The 26,982-nt window shown below is 48.1% G+C and overlaps 1 protein-coding gene across 1 annotated transcript in view; it reads left to right on the forward strand.

Moving 5' to 3' along the window:
- Window positions 1-4,892: 4,892 nt before the first annotated feature.
- Window positions 4,893-26,982, forward strand: part of SCARA5 (scavenger receptor class A member 5) — a 121,802-nt gene continuing 99,712 nt past the window's right edge. The window contains exons 1-2 of the mRNA XM_039217375.1: window positions 4,893-5,216; window positions 9,532-9,649. Of these exons, the coding sequence (XP_039073306.1) occupies window positions 9,538-9,649 (112 nt within the window). The 5' untranslated portion in view covers window positions 4,893-5,216; window positions 9,532-9,537. The remainder of the gene's footprint in view (window positions 5,217-9,531; window positions 9,650-26,982) is intronic.

The raw sequence follows: 26,982 nt of genomic DNA on the forward strand, positions 1-26,982 counted from the left end.
TGCACACAATATCCACTTTTTACCAAACTATCTCTTGAATAAGACCTAAGCTGATAAAATTTATTGCATCATTAAACAGTAGTTATTTTTATAAAATGGCAAATTCAAATTCTGGGCTTTGAGAGAAGACATAATTTTTACCAGGACATTTCTACAAAGCCGAACAACAGAAAAAGATGAACATTGGTTTGCGAACAACAGGCAGAAATTGTTTTTGAGATATTTAGACTTCACATAAGCTGAGTTAGAAGCTAGAGAAAAAGAAAGATACTAAGGGCAAAAATTAAAGATGTATCTTCTGTAGAGCAGGCCACAAATGAAAAAATAGCAACGACACTAGATATTAAATATGTAGAGACAGAAAATAGAGTGGGGGCTGCAAGGGGCCGGGAGGAGGGGGAAATGGGGAGCTATGGAGTTGTGGCCTTGCGAGATGAAGAGTTCTGGAAGTGGATGGGGGAGATGGGTTGTTCAGCAATGGAAATGTGCACCTGAGCTGAATGTTTAAAAATGATTAAGAAGGGCGCCTGTGTGGCTCAGTCGGTTAAGCATACGACTTTGGCTCAGGTCATGATCTCATGGTTCGTGGGTTCAAGCCCCTCATTGGGCTCTGTGCTGACAGCTAGCTCAGAGCCTGGAGCTTATTTCAGATTCTGTGTCTCCCTCTCTCTCTGACCCTCCCCTGCTCATGCTGTCTCTCTCTCTCAGAAATAAATAAAAAACACATTTAAAATTTTTTTTAAAAAATGATTAAGATGGTGTATTTTATGCTATGTGTACTTCAGCATGATTTTTAAACTTTTAATTAAAGAAATAACAACCTATAGTGAAGATATAATGCAAAAAAAAATGTATAGCTATGCAATACAGATCTTTGTGCTTCCTGGGAGAAGAGGGAGACACATAGAAAGAGCAGCAGCCTGGGTGTTCAGTTGTACCCAGAATAAGATCCAGGCCCCCTACTCTTTACCTTCATTTTCTGGTGCACTGCGTTCTGTGCGCTCCAGCCACGTGGGCCTCCTTTCTGCCCCTCCAGCATGTCCGCTTTGTTTCTATACTCAGGCCTTAGAACCTCCTTGTTCCCAGTACCTACAATGCGCTTTCTTCAAATCTTAATCCAACAAATACTTACCGAGCATTTATGTACTGTGGGCCAGGCCCTGTTCTAAGTGTTTGGGATGTGTAAGTGAGCTGCCTTCACAGAGCTGACACTCTACAGACTGTAAACAATACATTCGTCATCACTGACGAGCACAGTGAAATATGTAGTAAGTTAAGTCAATGAGGACAGTGGGGAAAGGAAAGGCCAGTGGAGCAGGATGAGGAGAATCAGGTGTGCTGGGTGGGTAGATAGCAATCTTAACCAGGATCACTAGGATTAGCGTCACTGAGAAGGTGGCACTTGAGAAAGGGTTGGGAGGACACAAAGGAATTCGCCTTGCAAACATGCGGGGGAGCCGTTCAGCCACATGGAACAGTCAAATCCACCAGGCAGGGACCTGCTGGCATCAATGGAGAAGCACAGACAGCGGGACTTCAGATAAAAAATGTTAGAGTAACTGAGCATAGTTTAAGAAGCCTGACTTCACTTGTCACCAGGAAAATGCAACTTTAAACCATAATATGGTGACTCTCCAAACCCACCAGGATGGTTACAATGGACAGGATGAAATCACTAACACAGGTGAGGATGTGGAGCACTGGAACCCCCACACGCTGCTGGAGGGAGGTAAACTGGTTCAACCACTCTAGAAAATTCTCGGGCAGCATCTGCTGAAGCTGAACGCCATGTCGCCAATGACCCAGCAATTCCCTTCCAAGGGGTATACCCAAGGGAAATGCACCCCTGGGCTCACCAGAAGACACGCACGGGAATGTTCATAGCAGGACTCTTTGTAATAGTCAAAAACTAGAAACTGCCCAAATGGCCATTAGCAGCAGGAAGAACAGATAAATTGGTAGATTCACACAGCAGAATCCTTAGAGCAATGAGGAGGAATGAACTGCTAAACCCAACAAAGGGGAATAATCTCATGTGTGATGCTGAAGCCAGACATGCGGTGTCATGATTCCCTCTATATGAAATTCAAGAAGGGGCAAAATCATCTCTGGTGATGGCGCGTGACACAGTGGTTACCTGGTGGCTGGGAGGATCACGGACCAGAAGGGACACAGGGGAGCTTCTGAGCTGCTTGGAATATTCTGCTTTTGACCGAGGTGCTGCTTTCACCAGCTCTATGTGGTTTGTGAACAATGTACACATGGGATAATAATGATTTTGGCATTTTTCCTTAGGCATGTTAGACTTTTTAAGATACATTCTTGTTGGGGGGAGGGGGGAGAAACAAAGTCAAGCCTGAGGATGAAGGTTTGCAACTCATCCAACAAAAGCAGTATGTGAAGCCATGAGGAGCCCCTTGAGGGGGCTGGGCCGTGACCCTCCACTCTAGCGCCTCCTCTCCTCTTGGGCCAGATCCTGCTTGGTGTGCCCATACAGAGACTGGCAATGCTAACTCTCTCCATACCTCTGCCCTAGAGATTCACTGGGACAATCAAATAGAATCATTTAAAGAAAGCAGGAGGCATGTGAGCACATGGACTGTGTTCAGATATCTTATTGACTTCCACATCCATTGATGTAGCTACATTGAAGCCTGTTCAGCTCTCCTTCAACACAATCATATTTTCATAATACCATCTGGAGGGAAATGCATATTATAAATGCCTTCTGTAATTGAATGGAAACAAACCATTTTTTTGGACACTTCTGATTTGAGGTGACAAGGATGTGTCATTTGAGCTACCAGCTGCCTGAAGGACTCTCACCCACTAGAAAACCCAACTGTTGGGTCATCCCTACATGTCCCTATCATATGTCCCCTTGCCTGTTTGGTCAGCTCTATTCATATTAGACAAATACTGGAACCAACCTGAGCACCCATCAACAGGTGAATAAACAAATTGTAGTATATGCATATAATGTAATATTACCCAGCACTAAACAAAAAAATCAATGAAGGAACTCCATGCTACATGCAATAGTATGCACAAGTCTTATTATTATAAGAAGTGAAGTAAACCAGAAACAAAGGAGAGGAATGACCATTTGCCTGAAGCCACAGGTTTTACAAGGATAAGCTTTATTCCTCCTGAAATGTTACAGTTTAAGCTACAGTTTAAGCCTACATGTGAGTTTCATTAGCAGAAACTAGACCGCAATTTGTGTATCATCAATTACCACTACTAAGGAGAGGCTCAGCTAATAGGCTGGACTGCATTTGTGTCCCCTTCCCTCCCTTCCTCTATAGGCAAGGGCACAACAGTGTGGGAGTATTAAAAAATGCTCTTTGTTTTAGGTAAAAGAAGATATAACCAGGGTCTTACTAATGTACTGGTATTTCTTGCTAATATACGCATCTCTGCAACAAAGATCCCTGGACAGAACATGTTGAACACATTTCTGGCTCCTTTTAAGACTGTATTCCTAAACATGCTGGTGAATTGATGCGTGATGAAAAAACACTTTTTCATGAGAGGCAGTATAGGGCATGGTAGGGCACAAGCTGTACAGTTATCGTCTTGGGTGGAACCTAGCTTTGCTACTTACAGGCTCTTTGACCTTGGACAAGTTACAAAGTTCCTCTCTCTCTATAAGCGGGAATAATAACAACCTATCTCTCAGGGTCGTTAATGCTAAATGAGTTAATATATGAAAAGCACTCAGAATTGCCTAGCCCATGGTGTATGGTATAAGTGTTTTTCCTCTCCTCCCTGCCTGCCCCTGCTCTTTCTCCATGCCCCCCATCTCATCTCCCCTTTGCTTTTACTATTTTATTTTTTATTACTACTACTACTACTATTTATTCCCTCTGTAAAATGGAGCCTCATATTGAAGCTGCTTCCCAGAGATGGTCAGAAGGCTCAATCACTGAAAATGACTAAGACATTTCAGACTCAGCTGTGGGTTGGCAAATGCACTATGGGGAATGCTGAGCCCTGGCACGCTGTTTTCATGTGCAAGGTCTGACCTCCAGTATGGAGACTGAATTTTTACCCAATAAGTGGGGGTGTATTCATGAACATTATCTTCAGAGCTCTGTCCTCAGGGTGGGGGCGAGGGGTGGTGTACTTGTAAACTGAGATGCCAGCCCTGGCTCGAACTATTTTTGGAATTTCCCTGATGTCTTTCCCCATCACCACTCCAATCTGAATATAATTACTCTCTTAACGTTTTGGCAAGATTGCCTTTAAAAAAATGTTTTAGGTCACACTTAGGTTTACAGTTATTGGTGCCTGAGTGCACCGCTCATCCTGGATCGCACCCCCCTTGAGCCGGTCTTACTCATTCCTGTGACCCTGGACCTTATGCAATGTCGATACTCCATAATGCTGGCTTTGTTACAGAGTTGCATTGAGACTGTCTTTGGAAAGTTCCTTCAGCACTCAGAGTAACACTCTTCTGAATATCTCCAGTGTGGCTAATCTGTGTCCTCTGGGGGTGGATGTGACTTCAGAAAAATACGTAAATTAAATTCTAAGCCAAGTTTGGTGAATGAATTGAGCAATGTCAATTCTGTCCTATAAATAAGTTCCTAAGACTGGTTTCTTGTGTGGCTCATGAGCCAGGTCTAGCTGCCACTCCTGTAGAAGCTTTCCAAAAATTATTCTGAGCAGGGTTTTAGATTAGGTGCGTGGAGTCCCAAGGCAAGGCTGATGTCACGGCTCTGGACTGAGGGGGGAGAACCTGGAGGTTGTAATGCTGAGATTGGCCACCAGAGGGGGGACGTGGTCAGGACCCCAGGGGAGTCAGCCTCAGCATTGCTCCAAGAACTTTATAAAGACTGGCTGCCAGAGCAGCTGCAGTTCACATCTCAGTGAGTATCTAGCAGAGCTGCTGGTGCCTCCACAGAACATCTCCCGAGCGCTGCCTGTGGCTGCCTGAGGCGAGGCATCAAGACAGGGACTCCCCAGCCACAGGCCGGGAATCGGGCACAAGGCTGAGTGTTGCCTCCGAACCTGATCCTCCTGGAGAAGTGACCCCTGAGACAAGTCACTGAGCACCGGAGGAGCCTCCTTCTATGACTCCGTCTGGCTTTGGCTGGCTGCGAGGCTGCCTGGGTCTCAGTGCGGTGACAGCAGCCAGCCCATCGGCCACCATGGCGCATGCCAGGAACTGAGGAGACGGGCTCTTCTTCAGCCTCCGTGGGCGCGCTCAGGTGAGTCGTGGCACTAACTTTGTCCTAGCACCTGAGCACAGTGTCCCAAAGGCAGCTGGGGGGTACGGATGCGGCCGAGGGAGCAGTGCTCTGCGCTTGGGCATCTCAGGACGCAGAGCGTGGAGGTGCGGCCTCCTTCCCAGGTGGGAAGGTTCTCCTAGCTGTGTGCTCCCCCGGGCCTCATCTGGCTGGTGTGAGCGGGTATTCGGGGAAGCTCGGCCTCAATGGCAACTCTACCTGGCTCCTGCCACAGCCCAAGAGCCCATTCTGGGAGCAGATGGCACAGGTGACTGTCCCTCTACGTGTGTGAAGTGCTTGCACATGTGTGTGTGCATGTGTCCAGTGGTGGAACGTACAAAGGGAGGGCTTGTCTATAAAACATCTGCACCTTAAAGCTTTTTAAAAAATGTATTAAAATTTTTTTTAAATGTTTATGTTTTTTTGAGAGAGAGACAGAGACAGAGCACAAGCAGGGGAGGGGCAGAGGGAGAGGGAGACAGAATCTGAAGCAGGCTCCCAAGCTGTCAGCCTGCCTGCAGGGCTCGAACTCATGAGGTGCAAAATCATGACGTGGGCCAAAGTCCGATGTTTCACGGGGCTACCCAGGTGCCACTGCACCTTTACAGCTTTGGGTTATGATTTCAGTTAACTAAGTACAGTTAGAGGAGAGGGTCATATTCATGGTGCTTTTTACTTGATTTTGATGAGTTTAAAGCTACAGAATCCAAAGAGGAGATACAAGCCCTGCAGAGTTAGATGCTGGAAACCAGGGACACTGTATTTGCACCAACAAGTGAGGCTCATGCCACTCTCAGCAAGAAGAGTTGACTGAGTCCTTCTGCTGCCCAGAGAGTGACTTGTGAGTGAGGGTCCAGATTTCATATCCACATTTGTTTATTGCAAAGGGAACCCCAAAGAGCATTACCTCTTGGCCTGGCTAGGCAGGAGGGAAGCCTCAGGAACCTAAAGATACCCACACCCCTACCTAACTGCTTGGCAGGATTAGAAGATGCTGGGGGTGGGGGGTGTTTCTCACCAGACTCCACTGCCAACTCCCTGAGTGCCCGCCTAAAGCCCTTCCATGTGCACTGTCCCATCCGAGACCTGAAATAACTGAGTAGCTGGTGGATATTCTTCTCCCCTTCACACAGGTGGTGACCTGAGGCCGTACCAGCTCAGCTGATTGGGCCAGGTTCCTGAGTAGTAGGAAGTGGCTGCAGGATAGAACCCTGGGTCCTCTGAACTCCCATCCCCCACAAGCCCATATGGAGCTGCCTGGGGTGGAGCTAGGGATGCCTGAGTGCTTCAGCTTTAACAGGTAGCATCCTGACATGCAGCTCTAACATCCCTAAGAGGCCGGTGAGATTTCCTGTCCCTGGGAGAGGAATGCCCCACTCTTTGACTTGAAACACAGAAGTCCAGGTTCCTTGGGCTTTATCCACATGCCACTTGGGCATCCACACCCTGCCGATGTTTCTGTGGTTCTGTTCCCCTCCCTTCTAGCTCTCACAGCCTCTCCTTGGCCCCAGGGCCCCCACTGACCCTCTGCACTGCCCTAAAGGTGGCTGCCAAAAGGGACTGATACATGCTTCCTGGAGGAAGCGGCCTTGTCGCTGGGTCAGTGCCCTGGGTGGGAAGCCTTTGCCTGGTGCCTCACCCTTCTCTGACATCATCAGTTCTTGCCTCTTTGGGCCTAGATTGTCTCGTCTTTAAAATGGGAACAACAGATGGTTACTATCTTCCCCCCTGTGGTCCTGGTGGGGCAGAGAGATGCCGATGGCAAATGGGCTGTAACCTATGGGGCGTGTGTGCCCCCAAGGGGTGCCTATCATCTCTATGAATAGCACACTACTTGGCAGTGAGTTGCACCTTGCTTGAGAGCACAGACTTGGCTCCAAAGGCTATAACACCAAATGACTGAAGGGTTCAAATTCCTGTCGCCCCCCCCCACCCCATTTCTCAAGAAAGAAAAATAGCTCAAAATAAACCCTGGGACAGACAGAACATTCTTAGGTTTCATTCCCAAGTAACAAACATTAGCAGCACTGGCTGAGCATTTCCAATCTCTTCTCACTCACATCTGGCCTCTGCTCCGCCCCAGCCCCTCTTCTTAACAGGCTCCCCAGGGCTTCTGCTCCACCAGCCCAGGGCTGGGGAGGGGGTAGAGGAGGGGCCTCCCTATAGACACATTCCAGATAACAAGCCATGCGTTCCAGCTCTGGTCCAGGAGCTGATCAGCAGAGGGCAAGGTGGAAATGAAGACAGGGCTAAGCTGGCCCAAGCTCATCTCTACGCCCCCACTGCCAACATGGCAGTGCCCCATTGAGCTCTGTGTGATCTCTGTGTTGCCTTTGGCAGAGAGACGATTATCGCTTGCAGAAGAGACACTGGCCTCCTGCTTTGCAGCTCCCCAGGATCGAGGCCAGTGGGAGGGGTGCCGCACTTAGGGCTTATGAAACAAGGGAGGGTCCCCTGAAGCTTAATAGCAGTGGAGTTGCTCGGGGGCCCCACCTAGAGGCCCATGGTGGGTGGAGGACTTGGATGGAGCGTGGGTGTGGGGAGCTAGCAAACCAGACATGACTGCAGCACAGAGAAGCTGGGTGGGAGCGGTCTGGGGGCTCCCTGGGACAGCGAGAAGAGATTCTGGCAGAGCTGGGGGCTCCCCTGTCCCACAGGCTGGAAGAAAGGCCCACAGAGACCGTGAACACCCTGACTATGCGTGTTTGCATGCAGGTGTGCATGTGTGTGTGCACATGTACACCTGTGTGCAGGGCAAGTGGCATCTCATTACTAGAAGAGACAAGAATGGAAGCCCCTGTCCATCCTTCTGGGCCATCAGAAGGACAGTTGTATGGAAACTTGTCGGTTCTGACTTCTCAGCCCTGAAGTCAGAAGTCTCTGGAGACACAGGTCAAGCCATGAAAATAAGGGGGTTCTGTTTTGCTCTGCCAGAGCTGTCCAGCTAGGCTCCTCTTTCATTATCCCTATTTACTGAACCGATGCTAATGTCTCCTTTCCTACTGTGCCTCTGAAGAGGACTGATTGGCTGCTCCCTTCAGTCAGCAGTCACTGTCCCCCCTCCCTGCTCCACCACCTGCCAGGGCCCCATCATCTCTTCCCAGGTGGTAGACCCCCTGCTCAGCTCTCTGGGCCTCAGTGTTGAGTTTACTCCATCCTGGGCCTGGGACCCATCCATCCTCCCCAGGACTTTTACCTTCCAAGGAATTTGCTCTTTAAAAGTGGATCTTAGGGGCTCAATATCCAGATAGTCAAAAAACATCAGGGCCAAAGGTCAAGGTACACTGATGGCTGGAACGGAGTTGAAGGTAGAAAGTAATTTGTAAGATCACTGAGTATCAGAAAAAGAACATCAAGAAGTGTTTTGGCTCAAGAAGTAGATTTTTCCTATTACACAAAGAATGCAAACACATTGGAGAAAACCCAGAATATCCAGCAAACAAAAATAAGAACAAAATGCCCAGAAGATCAGAGTCTTCTGATACATGTCTTACCTAGAGCAACCCGGAACATCTCCAAATATCACCTTTCTGTCACGTACTTGGGGCATGTATATATATTACAAAATGGGATTGTGTTGTACATGCTGTTGTAAATGGTGCTGGTTTCCCAGGTACGTGGGTACATTCTTGGAACACCATGAGGGAGACCCAAAGCCCCAGCGATCCAGCCTCAGGAGGCCATGCAGACACCCGGCTTCCCTGGTCCAAGGTTGCCCGGGTCTTAGTGTTTGGGGAACTCCACTGAGGCCACCAGCCCCTCGGGCTCGGGTGGGAGGTGAATCCCTGCAATGGCCTCATTGCCGCCAGCCCTTTTGGAACATTCCAGCCCAGTCAGCGCATTTCCAGCACAGAGCAGGAGCTCAAGTCTCTAATGTGCCCAAAGCTCCAGAGGCTCTGAAACCACTCCATTTGCCTCAGGAGGGTTGGCACTTCCAGGCGCCACCAAGCACAACCCTCAGTGTCCCTCTGGCTCAGGCTCTGGCTCCAACCAAGAGCTACTGAAAGGAAGGGACAGATCCTGTGATCAGAAAGGTCCAAAGGGCCTTGGCCTTCCCAAGCACTGAGGACATTGGGAAGGGACTGAGGATCCTGAGAACCTGGTAGATGGCATCTGTCAATGCGAGGCTCTCAGTGTTCAGGCTCAGGCCTCTGGAGATGTGCACTTTGTTCTGTGCATTCATTTCTGGATCCACTTATCGTTTATTCTCTGTCTCCCCTGCCTCCTTTCTCCCTCTCCCCTCCCCTTGCTGTCTTTCCTGCTGCTGCTGCTGCTGCTGCTGCTGCTGTTGTTGCAGGTCAGGATGGAGAACAAAGCCATGTACCTGCATACTGTGAGCGACCGTGACACTGGCTCCATCTTTGAGGAGCCCTTTGACGGCAGGAGCCTGTCCAAGTTGAACCTGTGTGAGGACGGTGAGTGCCCCTGGCTTGGTCTTGCAGTGCCAGACCTGCCCTGCCTCCCCACCCAACCTGGGCATTGCCCCAGGGCAGTGGTGACCTCCCGTTGAATACTTCCCATGTTAAACTTCACGCTTTGAAATGTCCTTTAATTCATGCATCTCACCAAACCCATGTGACCCGCAAGATGCATATCCATTTCACAGATGAGTTAGTGGAGGCTGAGAAGGCATACAGCTCATCAGTCATAGAGGTGTTCCAGCACCAAGACTCCTGACTCCAGAAAAGACAGGCCTTTCTGCCTCTCTGCCTTTGTATCCTCTGAGTGAGTGAGGCTGAGGTCAGGCAAAGGCTTCTGAACCCATGAGCCCAGACCCTCTCAGATGAGGAGCCTCCAATCCATTTCCCAAAGCATTTGTGAGGAAAGAACATACCTCATCAAGGTGCTCATCCTTCCCCTGGGTCTGAGGCCCCAGCCCAGGCCACAAGAAGGAGTTCCCTCTCCCAGTGACCCAGAGGGCACTGCATCTTTGGGAACTGGTTGTTTGCTAAAACTGGGAATTCAACTGATGCTTCCTCCAAAGGAGCCCAGAGCACCTCGTCAACAGACTGAATCCTGTATGTCCAGCCCAGAGCCTGACACTTTGTGGGTGCTTAATAAATGCTTGCTACATGAATGAATATACTCCTGTTTGCAGTGAGCACAGGCGAGGAGAGCATTGTCCCCACATCAAAGATGACTAGAATGAAGTTTACAGGAGAGTCTCATAATGACTTATGGTGAATTAGGTAGAGACAGGCTGAAATCAAGTTCTGCAGAGAAAAGGAACAGGTGGGATATACACATATGTAAAGAGCTTTATTATGAGGAATTGGCTTACATGATTATGGAGGCTGAGAAGTCCCACCATCTATGTCTTCAGGCTAGAGACCCAGGAAACTGGGTGGTGTAATTCAGTCTGAGTCAGAAGGCCTGAGAACCAGAGGAGCCAATGGTGTAAACCAAGTTTGAGGGCTGGAGAAGATGAGATGCTATGTCCCGACTCTACGGGCAGGCAGGAAGCAAAAAGCAAATTCCCTTGCCTTTTGCTCCGTTCAGGCCCTCAATTGACTGGATGAGACCCCCTCCTACCGGGGAAGGGCAATCTGCTTTACTGAGTCCACCAATTCAAATGCTGATCTCAGTGAGAAACACCCAGAATGATGTACCACCTGGCACCCATGGCCAGTCAAGCTGACAGAAATTCACCCCCATGCAGTCCTTTATTCAATGCTTTTCGCAAGCACCATGTTTACTCTCTATTCCGCTTAGCTGCCTTTGTCTCAAAACTACTCAAAAGGAGAAATGCCTACCCCTCATACTCTAACTCTCTCCTCCCACAAGGTGCTAAGTGCCAGGAAGGAAGTAGGGTAACCCAGAGACACAGGGATTGGGGACAGTCTCAGCAGGGAGAAGAGGCAAGATGTGGGCTCCTGACCACTAAGCCCCCTCACCCTGCCCTACTGGGTGAGGTGCTCACCATTGTAGCTCTTCCTTTAAATTCCAGTTGATGAATATATTCTGAAGACCTGAAATGTGTCAAGCTCTCTGTTGGGTGCCAAGGATGCTCCAAAGAGAAATTAAACCATCCTTGCCCTCAAAGCACTGTGATCTCAGTGGAAGGGAATGGCATGGGACAATTACATATAACATAAAGTAGGCAAAAATACGTGTGAGTTTGGTCTCCTCGTATCCATTCTTCTTGCTTTATCTCACCACAGAGCCATTGTATCAACTCATATCACAAGAAGGTAGGTGAGGACAAGACAGTAAGATATTTTGAGAGAGAAAGAGACCACATTCACATAACTTTTATTAGAATCTATCGTTATTTATCTAAATACACTAAAATGTTGGATTGTGAGTAACTTATTCTGTAAGTGTTCTGCAAGATGAGCAAACAGTTCTAATAAATTGTAACTTGATAAACAAGCAATGCCTTGCAATATGTAGTATGTGATGCCAAGCATCACATAATCACAACTGATCCAATGGTTCTTGAAATTCACTTTGATATACAAGTGCTTTGGATTACAAGCATGTTTCTGGAATGAATTTTGCTCTCAAACCAAGCTTCTACTGTCTATTTATTATTAGTTATTGTTGTTAATCTCTTACCACACCTACTGTATGAATTAAATTTTATCCTGGTATATGTGTATAGGGAAAAAAATAGGACATGTAGGGTTCCTTACTATCCTTGGTTTCAGGCATCCGTAGGAGGTCTGGGAAGTCTCTCCTGTGGACAAGTGGGCATGAATGTACTGAAGTCAGGAAAAACCTTTCTGGAAAGTCTTTAAAGACTGAACACAATTTTGTAAGAGGAGGGTGGGGAAGGACATCACCAGCTGGGTCACACCAAGCCAGGCCAACGTTTCTGTTAGGTTACTGTCACATAGTAGGTTCTCACTATTTATTGTAGGAATGAATGAATGAACAAATGGACATTGGGCTCCTTGAAAGTTCAAGGCAGCAAAACAAATGCATTCTAAATCTGATTTCTAAGTTGTCTCGGTCTCCCCCACTCTTCAATGAGCAGCCCACTAGGTACAGGGTGGGGGAGCATCTCTCCCAGAGAGACGGGAGTATTAAGATGAAATCAGCCTGCATAGGAGCACATGTACCCCAATGTTCATAGCAGCACTCTCCACAATAGCTAAAACATGGAAAGAGCCTAAGTGTCCATCAACAGATGAATGGATCAAGAAGATGTGGTTTATCTATACCATGGAATACTACATGGCAATGAGAAACAATGAAATCTAGCCATGTGTAGCAACATGGATGGACCTTGAGGGTGTTATGCTGAGCGAAATAAGTCAGGCAGAGAAGGACAAATATCATATGTTTGCACGTATAGGAGGATTAGGAGGAACTTGACGGAGGAACAAGGGGGAGTAGAAGGGGGGAAATGGTGGGGGAAAGGGAGAGAGGCAAACCATGAGAGACTCTTGAATGCTGACAAAAACTGAGGACTGATGGATGTGGAGGGGAGGAGGGATGGGCATGGAGGAGGGCACTTGTGGGGATGAGCACTGAGTGTTATGTGGAAACTAATTTGACAATAAACTATTTGTAAAAAAAAAAAAAAAAAAAGATGAAATCAGCCACCTGAGCTCGTGGGTTTCTGATTTGACTCCCCACCCCCCCCCCCTTTCATTTTTAAGACAAAACTGGTGAGCTCTGACTAGGGGAAATTCAAGCCAGATTTGATCTGTTTCACCATGATTTTGTTCTTTGATCCTCATCTCTGAAGAGTGTAACCGGAGAGGGAGAGGAAGGGCGGTGGGGGAGAGGGAGGTTGCTGGGAGAGCAGAGGGTGGACAGAGATGGGGAAGGGAGGCCTGAGCCGCCCCTGGGCCTTGAGTAGATTTAAACAGGAATGTCTGGCTGGCCTTGCAGGGGCTTCAAGTCCCTTCCAGGATTTTCCTCTTGAAGGAAAGGAGATGGGGAGGAGAGGTGGTGGCTCCTCTTGGCCCTGAGGTTACTGGGATATGGGGAAACAAAGTTGCAAAACTGCAGCCCAGATATTAAGGTGTGACTCAGACTTTAATGTGGGTGGGACTTTAAAGACATTAGGGCGTAAACTTGTTATTTCAGAGCTGATGCACTGAACCCCCCCCTCCTCTTCTAACTTGTCTTCTTTTTACCCCCACCCTGCCTTTATCCTTCCTCTTCTTTCCACGTAGCAAGTGAGGAGGGAGGGGAGGGGGCTGTGACCTGCCTAGGCTCTCCTGTCCCCCTCATAAGAGCCCATCTCACCCAGCTCCTGTATGGTGGACCCACACATCCTTCAAGGCTCATGCCCACACACCCTGCTCTGTGACGACTTCGGGACCTCTCCCTTCTCTGCACCTCTCCTTGGGCCAGTCTCAGGACCCTGCCTCCTCCCCTGGGTCTGAGCTGTCAGCACCTCATTGGGACCCCCACTTTTGGTGGGAAGGGCCCAAGGGTGGGTGGGCCTCCCCTCTGTGCCACCAGGAGGAATAGCAACCTGCATTGCTAGAACTATGCGGAAGGGCTAATCGCAGAATGCCACCTCCAAGGTCCTCCAGCCCAGCCTCCTGTGACCTCGATGACCACTTCCACCTCCCTTTGAACAGAAAACCAGATGGGGGCCAGCTGGACCTGCTTCCCCCTCTCCCCCCTTCCCTCCCCTCCTTTCCCCCCTCCCCTCTCACCTTTCCCGGCGCTGTCTTGCTTCTCTGCCCCATGTAGCTGTAGGCCTCTCCAGTCTGGCGCCAAGAGGCAGAGGAGGCGGAGGGCTGGGTGTGGGTGGTGTTTGGCTGGCCCTGGCTCCTCTGCGGCCCTTCCTGAGGGCCACAGAGAGGTGTTAGTGTCAGACAAATACTGTATTCATGCTCACCCCATGGCCTCAGACACTCCACTACGCTCGCGGCATCATCCCGCGGCCGCAAACGGGAAGCTCGAAGGGGTAATGAGTTACACATGCTCGTGGCTGCGCCTGGATGCCCCAGCCAAGCAGCTTGCTGAGTTTAGGGCCCGCGCCCCCGCACCCCCCCAGTCCTGCTTTCCTAACCCATAAAATTAAATTATTCGCCTTGGGGAACCCCCTCATCCACCTTCTCATCAATCAGATCTCCCTGGTTCATCTTGGCACAGCTCAGGGCGGATGGGCAGCCGCTCAAAGGCAGGGGCGGATTTCCTGGGAGGGTCTGGCTGGGACCTGGCGGGAGGATGACCCTCTACAGGTTGGAGAATCAGGCACCAGAGCAGGAGGAGAGCAGCGGTATTGACTGGCACGGCAACACGGTGTTCTTAGGGTTCTCTGCCTGTTGAACAGAGCACAGAGCCGAGTGCTGCTTGGAAAATCCATGGTCACTGGTGGCCAGGCTGGGTCCTGGGTCTCTCTTGGGCCCAGTGGACCATCCCTCTGTAAGGTGGGGAGCAGCCTGGGAAGGTGATAAGAGTCTGAATGTTGCAGTTTGGCTGGTCTGGGCTCCGTGCAAGGGTGCCTTGTGTTTGCCCCCCATTCTCAGTGACCTCCGTTCACCCTGCACTCTGGCTCACTGCATTGGCCATTGAGGAGCCCACGGGCAGGAGGTGGAAGGACCCAAGACAGGGAGGTTGGAGTATTTATTCCCCCAGGCTCTATCTTAAAGGGCCATCTTGGACTGCCTGTGTTCTTCCACCCAAGGTCACAGCCCCTTATAAGCCACCCTCTCCACACAGATTTTTTCATGCCAGACTCCAGCAACTGTTCCCCTCCTTGACCTTGGTGGCCGGGGTGGTCACATGCAGAGGACACCACTCTAGCCTTTGGGGCATTTCACACCCTGGCCGCACTTGGCATGTATTCCTTTATTAAATCCTGTAAAATGTCTTATTTTGAGTGGGCCATCTATTTCTCTGTGGCCTTGACTTTCTAATCCTCAGTGTCCCCATCTGCAAAATGGGAATAACATTACATCACAAGAACTGTGGGAGAATCAGGTGCCATAGCCCACATAAAGCACCTTGCGCACAGTACACTCCTGATATACGTTTCACCTCCCTGTCCTTTGGGGAGTCCCTTGTAAATCCTCAGGAAATGAGGAAGAAGGAGAGCAAGAGACAAGGTGGTCAGGAGCAGCTGCTGTTTCCCCCCGCCCCCCCCCCGCCAGAGTCTCCTAAGAAACACCCACGTTACTTCTCAGGGACGCTTGGCCTGGCGAGGATTTTAAGGCTGGTGCTTACCTTCTGCTAAAGAAAGCAGAGTTTTAGTGAGTGGGCTCCCTCATGAAGCCTAGATTTTCGAGGAAATCAAAGTCTTTTAGTCGTATTCCCCAAATAGTAGAATCTGGAAGAAATGTTCTGGATCTTGAGGGCTCCTGGTTCTAGGGCATGTGTGAGTCTATCCATTCTTGTCCCTGGGTGGCAGCTGGTGTCTTGTGGAGGCAAGAGTGAGAGGAGCCCAGATGTCCCAACAGCCCTTCCTACATCGAGGGCACAAAAGGAGCCTCCACTCCCTTCCTTCACCCAAGCCCCCAGCCCCTAAACCACGCTGTGTTTCACGTGGCAGTGCCTTCACCATGAGGACGGCTCTGAGGGAATAGCACTGACTTGACTGCTGGCCCAGCACACTCTGGAGCACGGGTGCAGGGCGGAGGTCTGCAATGAAAGCTGGGTCCTAAGTGGGAAGGGAGCTTCAGAAGAGGCCCTGACTGGAGAGGTGATGGATCATGGCATGGCTATCCCTCATCACATCACCGATTCCTCCCCACCCAAGGACCTTGCTCAGGTGGCTCCTGGCCTTCATTCCCTCGGTCACTCATTCATTCATTTTTTCCATCCTCATTTTTCAACAAGAAAGGTGCTCAGCCAATGCTATGCACTCGCTACATGCAGGGAGGGGTGCAAGGAGGCATGTGACATGGCCCTGCCCTCTGTCATTTCATCATCACTGTGGTTAGTCTGTCCCCTTCTCTCTCCCTGCCCTCCCCACTGTAGACCAGCACGTCGATCCACATTCAAAGCATACTTACCTAGAGGTGATCTGGTTGAGAAGGGCTTTCAGGGTTCGGACCATGCAGTTGGTAGAGGCTGCATAGAGCCTCACTGGCCCCAGGCACCCTCATCCAAACTTAACATCCTTACCAGGCTTGTCTTCTCCATTGTGGGGATGGCATTGCATGGTGGCAAAATCACAGGCTCCGGAGCCAGACAGGCTGGGTTCTGACTTCAGCTCTGTCGTGTGCCGAGAAACCCTGAACCAATTTTTAGCCTCAGCTTTCTGTCCTCTGTGCAATGAGATAATAGCCCCTGGCTCAGAGTTCCTGCAAGGGCTCCCTGAGTTACCCCACAGTAAGTCCTTCTAACAGTGCTTGTTACATACAGAGCTTTCCATCAGTGTTTGAACTTAAGATGCATGTGATTACATCCCTTCCATTTGTCTGTTTCCAGCCTGAGGCCTACCCTAGGTCCTCCACATTTTCTGTTTTCTTTAAAAAAATTTTTTCATGTTTATTTATTATTGAGACAGAGACAGAGTGCAAGTGGAGGAGGGGCAGAGAGAGAGGGGGACACAATCTGAAGCAGGCTCCAGGCTCTGAGCTGTCAGCACAGAGCCCAATGCAGGGCTCGAACTCACAAACCATGAGATCATGACCTGAGCCAAAGTCGGACACTTAGCCAACTGAGCCACCCATGTGCCCCTCCACATTCTCTATTTCCAGCCTCCAGGGCAGTGAGCTTGATTCCTACCTTGTTCTCAAGTTTATCTGCTATTGATTTCTGGTGTCAGATGATAAACAGCATGACTGTGGCCCCCTGAGTCTCGAAGCCTGGCTTCTCTGTCTCTTTTCCAGGCCTGGCTCTTTTCCTGGCTTCCTTAGTCCCTTTCAGCCCCTCTATTCACTCTATGCTACAGCTGTGTGCACCTGAGTCCCTCTGGATCATAATCTCCCTGAGTGCAAATGCTGTCCTGCTTTGGATTCACCTTAACGTTTCCAACACCAGCACTGTGTCTTACACATGCAAGGCACCTTTGCTAGTTGCAAGAATGAACAAATTCTTGTTCACCAAATCCATAAGTACTAGGTGAAGACATGCCTAAAGACATGAGTTTAAGATAAAAGAAACTGAGACTTCATTCATCCAAAGATGACAGGTTTCTTGGTGCTGCTGGTGCATGCAGAAATAAAAGGTCATGGTTCCTGCCCTCGAGAGGCTTAAATTCCCCTAAAGACACAGACAGGTAAACCAATCCTGCATTGTAATTTGATTTATGCTCTAATGGAATTGGGTGCAAAGTGTCATTAGAGGGGAGAAGAAGGAGCCCTGAGCCTGCCTTGGGGAGGAAGGAAGGCTTCCTGCAGGAATATACACCGGAATGAAATATTGAAGGACAGACAGTAGTGCGCCTGTTAAAAAGGGCAGGGAAAGGTGTTCCAAGTCAAGGATGCAGCACAGAGCTCAGGCTGAGGAAGGATAGTGGTGGGAGGTAATGAATGTTTACTTTTTGAGCTCTGCTAGGTCAGGCACTGTTCTAAGCATTGGACAAGTGTAAGCTCATCTGATCCTTACATCAACCAGTAAGATGAGTCCCATTATTATAGCCAAGTGACGTATGAAGAAACTAAGACTCAGAGACCTGGTAACTTGCCCAAGATCACAGTCAGGAGAGATTGAGGTCTTTGTTCACTGGGGCTGCTATAACAATGCAGACTGGATGGCTTATACAAAACATTTGTTTCTCACAGTTCCAAAGGCTAGAAGTCCACGATCAAGGCACTGGCAGATTCCGTGTCTAGTGAGGACCCTTTTCCTAGTTCATAGATGGCTGTCTTCTCACTCTCCTCACATGATGGAAGGGGAGAGGGAGTTCTCTAGGGTCTCTTCCATAAGAACACTGATCCCATTCGTGAGGACCTCACCCTCATGACCTAATCACCTCCCAAAGGCTTTACCTCTAATTCTCATCATGTTGGAGATTAGACTGCAACATATGAATCTGAGGGAGGTGGGGATATAAACATTTAATCTATGGCAATTGGATTCAGGATTAATTGAATCCATAGTCCATACTCTTAATTATATTGAAGCTAAAGCCAAATCATGGAAAGTCTACTGTAGTATCCATAGGAATTTGGGTCTCTGGAGGCAATAGGAATTCAGCAAAAGGTTTCAAAGCAGTGAAAGGATAAGATCTGATTCCCATTTTAAAATGGTCACTCTGGCTGCTGTAGGACATTAGATTTTCCAGCAATTACCTCTGCTGAGCCATTTCAGTGGAGTGGGAGAGAAGCCAAAGTGTAGTGGATTAAGTCTGGCTTGAAAGAAAGGGTGAAGACCCAACACAGACTCTGCTGTTGAGGTACCTTGGCTGTGAAGTTGGGGAAAGACTTGATGGGGTGGTAGAGGAGAATGCTGGGTGGAGTCCAGTTAGGATAATCCAGGCAGGCTGTGCCTCCAAAGAGGCAAAAGCAGTGGAGGACGTGAGAGGCAACCGAGTTATGATGTGTGCCTTTAGATTAGTGCTGACAGACAGACATGTGTGAGAAATGAGATGAGGTCCAGGGAAGGGGCTCTGGTGAGCACCTTGCTGAAAGGTCTAAGAGGTTGGGAGTTAAGGAGGGGCAGCAAAGGAGACTGAGGAGGAACAACTAGTGAAAGAATAACCATGAGTTACTAAGCCCTGGAAATGCAGTGAAGAGGAAGTATGGCCAGTTGTGCCCAGTACTGCTCAAAGGTCAAGTTGAGAGAGCACTGAGCATTGGCCATTAGACTGAGCCATTGGAGGTGCTTGGTGACCTGATGTATTAGTCAGCTCGGGCTGCATAATAAAATACCACAGACTGCATGGCTTCAACAACAGACATTTTTCCCCCCTCATAGTTCTGGAGGTTGGAAGTCTAAGATCAAGGTATGGGCAGGGTTGATTACTCCTGGAGCCTCTCTCCTTGGCTTGTAGTTGTCTGCCTTCTTCTTGTGTCCTCTCATGGTCTTTTCTCTGTGACCATGCACCCCTAGTGTCTTTCTGTATGTCTACATTTGGAGCCCAACCAAACAGCCTCATTTTTAATGTAATCACCTCTTTAAAGACCCTACCTCCAAATACAGTTACCTTATGAGACAGTGGGGATTAGGGTTTCAACACAGGAATTCGGGAAGGACACCATTCAGCCCATAACACCTGGCAAGAGCAATTTCAGTGAAATTGGATGGGGAGGATGAATGGGGTGGGGTCAGGAGAGAACAGGAGAAGTAATTGGATACAGTAGGTACCTGGATTCTTTCAAGAAGTTCTGGTATATAAGAGGACAGAGAAATGGAATAGAGTGGAGGTCAAGAAAGATTTTTTTTTATTTTAAAATGGAAAAAAAGAGTATGGTTTATGCTAATGGAGTGATACAGTACAGAGGGAAACATTGGCTAAATACTGGAATTCTGTCCTTGAGTGAAGAGAAGGAATCTGATATGAGTCAGGGGTTTTGGCTCAGGCAAGACCACAAGATGGTTTGACTATGGTGACAAAAGGGAAGGCAGAGTCCTATGGCCTGGATGCAGTTCATTGGGTACCTTGTGGGGGGAGTTTAAGGAAGCTCTGTTAAGGAGTTAAGGAAGCTTCTGTTTTCTCAACTAGGAAACCAAAAGTGAAGGTGGAGGAGAAGTTATGAGACAGGCCTCAGGGGATGAGTGTGCGGATGGCCCAGGAATTGGTAGCAAGGCCACTGGATAGCATCACGGCCCACTGGGGTCTAGTGGTCAAGAGCTTACTAGCAGGGTGGTGTGGTTTTCCATTTCTGGCTGTGCTCAGCTATGTGGATGGAAGCGTAGAGTTGGAGTTGGCTCTAACCAGGCTGAGTTTCACCAAGTGTGAGGATGCCAGAGAGGGGCAAGGGAATTGAGGGTGTGTCTAGCAAGCGGATAATGCAAATCATGGAATGTAAGTGGGAAAGGGGGGAAGGAAGGACTGAAGATGAAGGAAAGGCAGTAGGGTCCACGGTTTGTAGGTCCTGGTGAAGTCAGGGAGTGCCAGGGTCAAAATTCTTGAGGAGTGCCTCAGGAGGATGGGAGAAGTGGTAATAACGTGGGATGTTTGAAGTGGGGATTGAGAAAGGGTTTCAATTATTGGTGAAGCCAATAGAAATGTAATGTGAGCCACATATGCAATTTTAAACTTTCTAGTAGCCACACAGAAAGGTGGAGACACAGATGAAACTAATTTAAATACAGTAATATGTTTTATTTGCTCTAATATATCCAAAATATTATCATTTTGATATGTAATCCCTATGAAAAAACAATTGAAGTATTTATATATTTTTTTCTCATGCTGAAGCCTTCAAAATCCCATGTGTGTTTTGTGTTTCGAGCCCAGCTCCATGTGGCCCAGCCACATTTCAAGTCAGGGCGGAGGTTGAAATCAAGAGAGGAAAGGAGGTCAGGAGGAGTTTGAAACGGAGATTGAGAGAGAGAGCAAGAGTGAGCTCAGAGAGGGGAAGGGTGAGCAGATGTCGCTTAGCAACAAGAAGAACTGTGCAGTCGTGATGTGAGCGTCCAAGATGGGGAAGGGAGGAGAGAGAGAGAACGTTCTGGAAATAGCAACAAGGAACAAAGAAAAACATGTACTGTGCCCTTAAGCCACTTGTATGAGAATGGGAGAAAGAAAGCCACACTTGGGAAGACAAAGGAAACAGGTTTCAATTAAACCAAGAAAGTAAAAGAAATGTTCAGAGCAGAGGTAGAAAATATAAGGGACTTTTCTACGTGACTGGCTGGGAAGTCTGGGGACTATACAGTGGAAAGGTTTCAGTAATTTGGGGAGTGAAATGGCCAAAGGAGCATAAACAAGTATTGGGATTTTCGTGGGTGATGGGGCATTCTGTGGGGCTGACAGAAGCCAGGACCCAGGATGCAGGGAGATTAGTCATGCTGGTTTTAGGGCAGAAACTGATGGTGAGGCTGTTTGCAGGAGAGGTCTCGCCTGGAGCACACCAAGTCCTAGGGCAACCTCTCTGCCTGCCCTGGTGGTTTGTGGGCAGAGGAGGGGGCCTTGTCCTGCAGCACTAGGAGCTTGGGAGTTGATTTGGCTCCTGTGGAAGCAAGGTAACCAGGGGAGGCAGTGGAGGTGGTGGGCAGTAGCAGTGTTGTGAGAAGTGATCACAACTGATGAGATAATAAGACAGCTCCCCTCAGGTGAGCACATGGCACGGGCAGGCACATGCTCAGGGCCTTAATATATTGTCTCCATTCGACCTCAGTATATATTATTAACTCCAGTTTGTGTATGAGAAGGTGAAGTCCTAGGTGAAGTAAGTTGCCCAGGATCACCCAGCCGGTCAGAGGTGGAGCCTAGATTCAAACATGTCTGCCCTTCTAGTCCCTAAACCCCCCTTCCTGCTGCTTACCCCCTTCCCTCCTGGGGGCCAGGCTCTGGGTGCTGTGTACTCCCTCCCCCCCACCTCCTGCCCCATGCAATCAAGAGCCGTACTGGTGGCAGTGAGGGCTATGAGCATGGATTCTTGGAGTTTAAGGTTTCAGAGGTGGAGACTTTCTGGATGATGACGAAGCCAGGGTGGGGCCGTGGGAATAAATGGCTACAGCGCAGGAGACAGATGGAATGAATTATTCTAAGAGGTGATGCTGGCAGGAAATAGATATAAATGCAAGAAGGCTTGGACAAGAGCACAGTGACAGGGTCTTAAATGGCTTCAGAGGGAAGCCTGGGACACTAACCTGAGGCCCCACTTCAGGTTGGAGAAGTGCCCCGCCCTCCCCAGCGCCCCCTGCCCCCACTATCTCCTGGGACTTCTGGCCTGGAGTCTTACCTCTATATGCAGAGTTAGGCCATGGGGTTGGGAAGATACAAACACAGCTGTGACGACGGGGCCCAGCAAAGTGGGGCCAGCCTGGCTCAAGAAGTGGTCATTGAATGAATGAGTAAACTATCCTTAGGTTCCTTCCCCTGACATCCTGGTTCTGCACACCTGGACCCCAACTCTGGACACTTTCTGCAAGGCTAACATCCCAGCCCTGCCACTTTGGGTAAATCACCTAACCTCTCTGAGGCTCAGCTTTATCATCTATAAAACAGAAGTAATAATCCCTATCTTTGTGATGGTTATCGTGCTTAGAATTATCGAAGTGCTCAGCCCAGCAGAGGTGCTTGGGAAGTGGCAGCTGCTATTCCGTTGTGTCCCATTGTTAGTTCCAGAGCAATTGTAACATGTGGGCTTTATTCTTATTCATGTGTGGTGAGGCCGACAGGTCAGGGAAGGACTGTCATTGAAAAGATTGTGACTCACACCACCGCCATCCAAGGCACGGGGTTGTGTGGGTGAGGCAGTGTGTGCAAGTTTGGGATGCAATAGCTTGAATGATTTCAGTGGACTCGGGGACCTAGGGCTGGCCTTCGTTGTCCAGTATCTGGTGACAGGGGAGGTGGATAGTGACCTAGAGGGAGAAAGTGATAAAGGAGGTGGTTGTAGTGTAGTGTTGACTGGGCGGTCTGCACACGAAAGGCTTGCTTACAGGCAAGTTTCTGTATTTGGGCTATCCCTGGAAGGGGCAGTTGCTGGAGTCAGCAGGCGCCCAAGATGTGGAAGCATCAGATCAGAAGCTAGAAAACATGGCTATTAAGAAAGCCTAAATAATGGTTTGGAGTACGCAGTAAATTAGGCTCATTTAACCACAAACAGCGAACAGGTGTTAATTGAGCACCTACCACATGCCAGGACCCGTGGGGTACAGACCCTGCCCTGTGGGAGCTGACCCTTGACAAATCTATATCTTGGTTAACTGATTTATGGATACAATTCTATTCACATTATTACCTATGCCATAATTGGCCAGAATTTCCCACCAAAGCTCTATGCATGATAACTGTTGTTGGTTCCAGGCCTGACTGGGCGACAAAGTTTCTGTGGATCTGAGGTTCATAATCTTCACTCAGGTCCACTTAACTCTCTCCTATGGCTCAGCCAGCTCTGCTTTCTGCCAGAGGCCACAGAGCCAGTGGTCTCCGAACCTGTAGGCTTCAGGAAGCAGCTCAGTCCCACACAGGTGGCATGGGTTGAGATCTTAGCCTTCATCTTTGAAACCAGACACCCAGATGGCCCTCACAACCCAACTGGGGCAGCTGAGGGACTGAGACAGGGGGTGTTAAATTTATCCATTCCTGCCCTGAGGCTAGACCAATGCCCCAGATGGAGGTACCCAGAAAATGGGAGGAAGGTTCCCCTAAGTGGCCCGGGAAGAGTAGTGATTCAAAACTGAACATAGCCCAGCCCTGGCTTCCGCATTGCAAACATATCGTCAGATGATGTATTTCCTTTGACAAGGGGCCAGGGAAAGAATTGGAAATCTTTTCGAGAGGGAACCAGGGCCGCTCTGTAGGAGTGTCTTTGGCCTGAATTTAGGCAGACCCCAGAGGCCGCTGTTGTTGGAGCATCTACATTGACAGCATTTCTTCCAGGTCCCTTCCTCCTGGGTCCCCATGACTCACCAACTCACCTTCACTGCCTTCATCTCCCCCCTCCCCCTGACTTTCTATCTCCATTCCTAAGCCCAGCTGCAAAATAATATGCACACCAGCCAGAGTCCCTTCCTCCTCCCACTCTCCTCCTGCGGAGAATAAGCACACAAGCCCATGATTGTTTTCAAGAATTTTTATGCAGTTACTTGGGAAATAGATAGGGACTGAGAATAATAACAAATATTGCAGGTATGTTACAAAATGACAAGATATCTCTAGAAGTACCAGAAGAAACTGTCCCAGATCATCACAACATCTAAACTGAACTAGCTCTGGCCCCACCGTGCCTTCCGCTGTGCTTCCTTTCCTAGAAATGGACGTGAAAGTGTCAGAATTATCTGATCATGCAAAAGACCATAGTCTCCCTGGACTGCCACCCTCCCTGGGTCATCTGGCTGGGGGACTCAGGTCTGTGGCACAATAGGACACAGGTGAATAGTGTTCCGTGTACCACAGCTGGTGGTTCAGGACCCTCCCAGACTTAAGTCACGTGAAACTGCAGGTTCAGTGTCTCTGCCTCACACCCTCCTCTTCCCTTTGATGAGGAAAAGTAAACAGAGGTGCTCATTAAAGCCAGAAAGGGAGGGCAGCTTCAAAGACAGAGGTTATTTGGGGCTGCCTATTACAATGAACAATGTGAGTGGTGAGTAAGCAGAGTGAGGATGATGAAGTCAGCCTTGGGTGGTTTTAACAAGATCCGTTGGATGAGATGAGCTCTGAGGTCTCTTCCAGCAATACAACCTTACTTTCACCTGCTGCTGATGAGTTGTGGGACCAAAGTGAACAAATGGAAAATGACTGTTTGTTGCTGGTAAAACTGAAGTAGGGAAACATGGAATCACTGCATCCTGTTTTCTGTGTTGTGTAGACTCCAGTTGTTTGGGAATGAGTACATACTCATTTTTATCAATTTGTATTTTTTTAATGAGAGGAAAATAAATTTAAACAGATAACTCCTCAAATGCTCCAAAATTATGATTAAGAATTTGAAAAATTACTTTTTCAAAGAAAGGCTGAATAAAGGGAATAGCTGAGAATTTTTTCCCATGGTCTCACAGTTAACAGGACACAGGGGCAGGCTTTGAACCTCCCTCTACAGAGCCCCCAACCCATGCTTTCCCCCAGTGAGAACACGAGGAAACATGGAATCAGAGTTTCCAAGGCTCCTACTGTAGTGTAGCCCTGATACCAGGAACTGGCTTCTGGTGGGTCCTCAGCTCAGCTGTCTGGGGTTGAGTGGCTTGCTGATAAACTTTCCTTTTCTGTTCTTTAATCCTTGCTCCCATGCACCTCTCCACCCTCTGAAGACAGTACTTTAGCAAAAAACTCTTTAGGGGGTCCTCTTGTTTTCATGATTAAAAGGAACCCTTCACAATTTAAACTGAAAATGATAAAGTTATTTGAGACAACCCCATTTGAATTGTCTTATTAAAAAGAAATCAAAATAAAAAATAAACTAAGCTCTTATAGTAGTAAGGCTTTTCATTGATTTTCCAAGAATGTGTCTTCACATTCTCTTTAGATATGACAAATGCCTCTCTCCAGAACCGTGTATCTCTGTGCCATAGATGTATGATTTCATCTGGAATCAGAATCAGAACATCCAGGGGTGGGGATCAGGCCTCAGGATGGATAAGAAGTTCCACTCATGATTATGCTATTCAGCTGGGATTCGTGTCAGTTTAGTTCCAAGGAATTGCCCTCACATTTTACCTAGATGGGCACTAAGTGGCAATCCAAAGCCATGGATGAACAAGGAAATCCAAGACTTTGTTTAATTTTTCAGACCAAAATTTTGCTCAAAAACATGTTTTCATAGCCAACAGAAACGTATCAACTATTTGCATAAGACTAACGTAAGAGAGGATCTTTGTAGCAAAAGTAAACGCTGTACACATGTCTTCGTTCCTGCAAAGAACCTTAAAGTGGTTCTGCCATGTGCTGGTTGGGGGGTAGAGAGCAGTCAATGAGACACACCTTGCCCTTGGCCTACCTCTTAGATAGGTGGTGGACAGAAGTGTAAATGAACAATTGTGAATAATAAGGTGAGCGCTAGAGATATGTGCAAAGTTCTGACATGCCCCTTTCTGTGACACTGAATCCCTAACTTTCTACCTTCTAGAACGTTCTATCTTCTAGAATATTTTTAATGGTGAACATCTAAAAAGTTTAGTTTTGCTTCTCTATAGATGAAATCAATTTTTTTCTTGCAATTTGCTGTTGTATTGTGATTTCGCTACTTTTGCTGAAGTCAATGTTTTGCTGAATGTGGCTCTCTACAATATAGTCATACTCAAGAAGGCTCTAAGTGATACACAAATAGAAATTTGTTCTTTTAATGGTCAGGTATTTATTTTAATGTGTAAGAGGAAGACACTGATTTTCCACTTACAATGATGTAAAATTTCCTTCTCAAAGAAGTTAAAGTTTTTTAAAAAATGGAGCAATAGGGGCACCTGGGTGGCTCAGTTGGTTGGGCGTCTGACTTCGGCTCAGGTCACGATCTCACAGTTCATGAGTTCAAGCCCTGCGACAGACTCTGTGCTGACAGCTTGGAACCTGGGGCCTGCTTTGGATTCTGTGTTTCCCTCTCTCTGCCCCTCCCCTGCTCATGCTCTGTCTTTCTCTCTCAGAAATAAATAAACATTAAAAAAGATTTCAAAAATTAAAAAATAAAAAATAGAGTGTCAAATTTAATAGCCCAGAGATACTCGGCTACAGCAAACTTCTACAGGCTACAAGCAGATGGAATGTCTGGAGGCAGGGTAATCATCTATCTACTTCCAGCTGATCAGGAAGCCATAGGCCCCATGCTGAGATAAACAATATTTTTTAGCCTGGCATCCAGGGGCCTTCTCTGCAAGTCACTTTGCTTTATTTTATTTTATTTTTTTAGTTTCTATTTGTTTCCTTGGAGCTTCTAGCCTTCTCTTCCTCAAGCTTCCTTCTCTTGGCTTTCTGATCTCCTGAGAAGCCACCCACACTTTGTGGAGGCCACTACAAGATGGAAACACCTTTCCCTTGATTCTCCTAGATTTTGGGAGGGTTTTTTGTTTGTTTGTTTGTTTGTTTGTTTGTTTTGCATGTGTGCCATTTTCTCCCTTGATCTGGTCTTGTGTGTGACCATGCCTGCAAACAACTATGTTTAATAACTAACAGCTTTGTCTGGTGCTTTCTTCATAACTGTTCTCACATGGAGGAAGAAGTTTTTCTTCTTAAAGTCACAGTTTTCAATTTTAGAATAGCTGTAAATCAGACGATGACGCTGAAGGGAAAGATACTGGATTGTGGCTCCTCTAGAAAGGCCTGCCTTTCTAAGCCCTACTGAGT

Source organism: Hyaena hyaena, unplaced genomic scaffold (assembly GCF_003009895.1).
Source record: "Hyaena hyaena isolate Hyena2069 unplaced genomic scaffold, ASM300989v1 scaffold_682, whole genome shotgun sequence".
Lineage (NCBI taxonomy): Eukaryota > Metazoa > Chordata > Mammalia > Carnivora > Hyaenidae > Hyaena > Hyaena hyaena.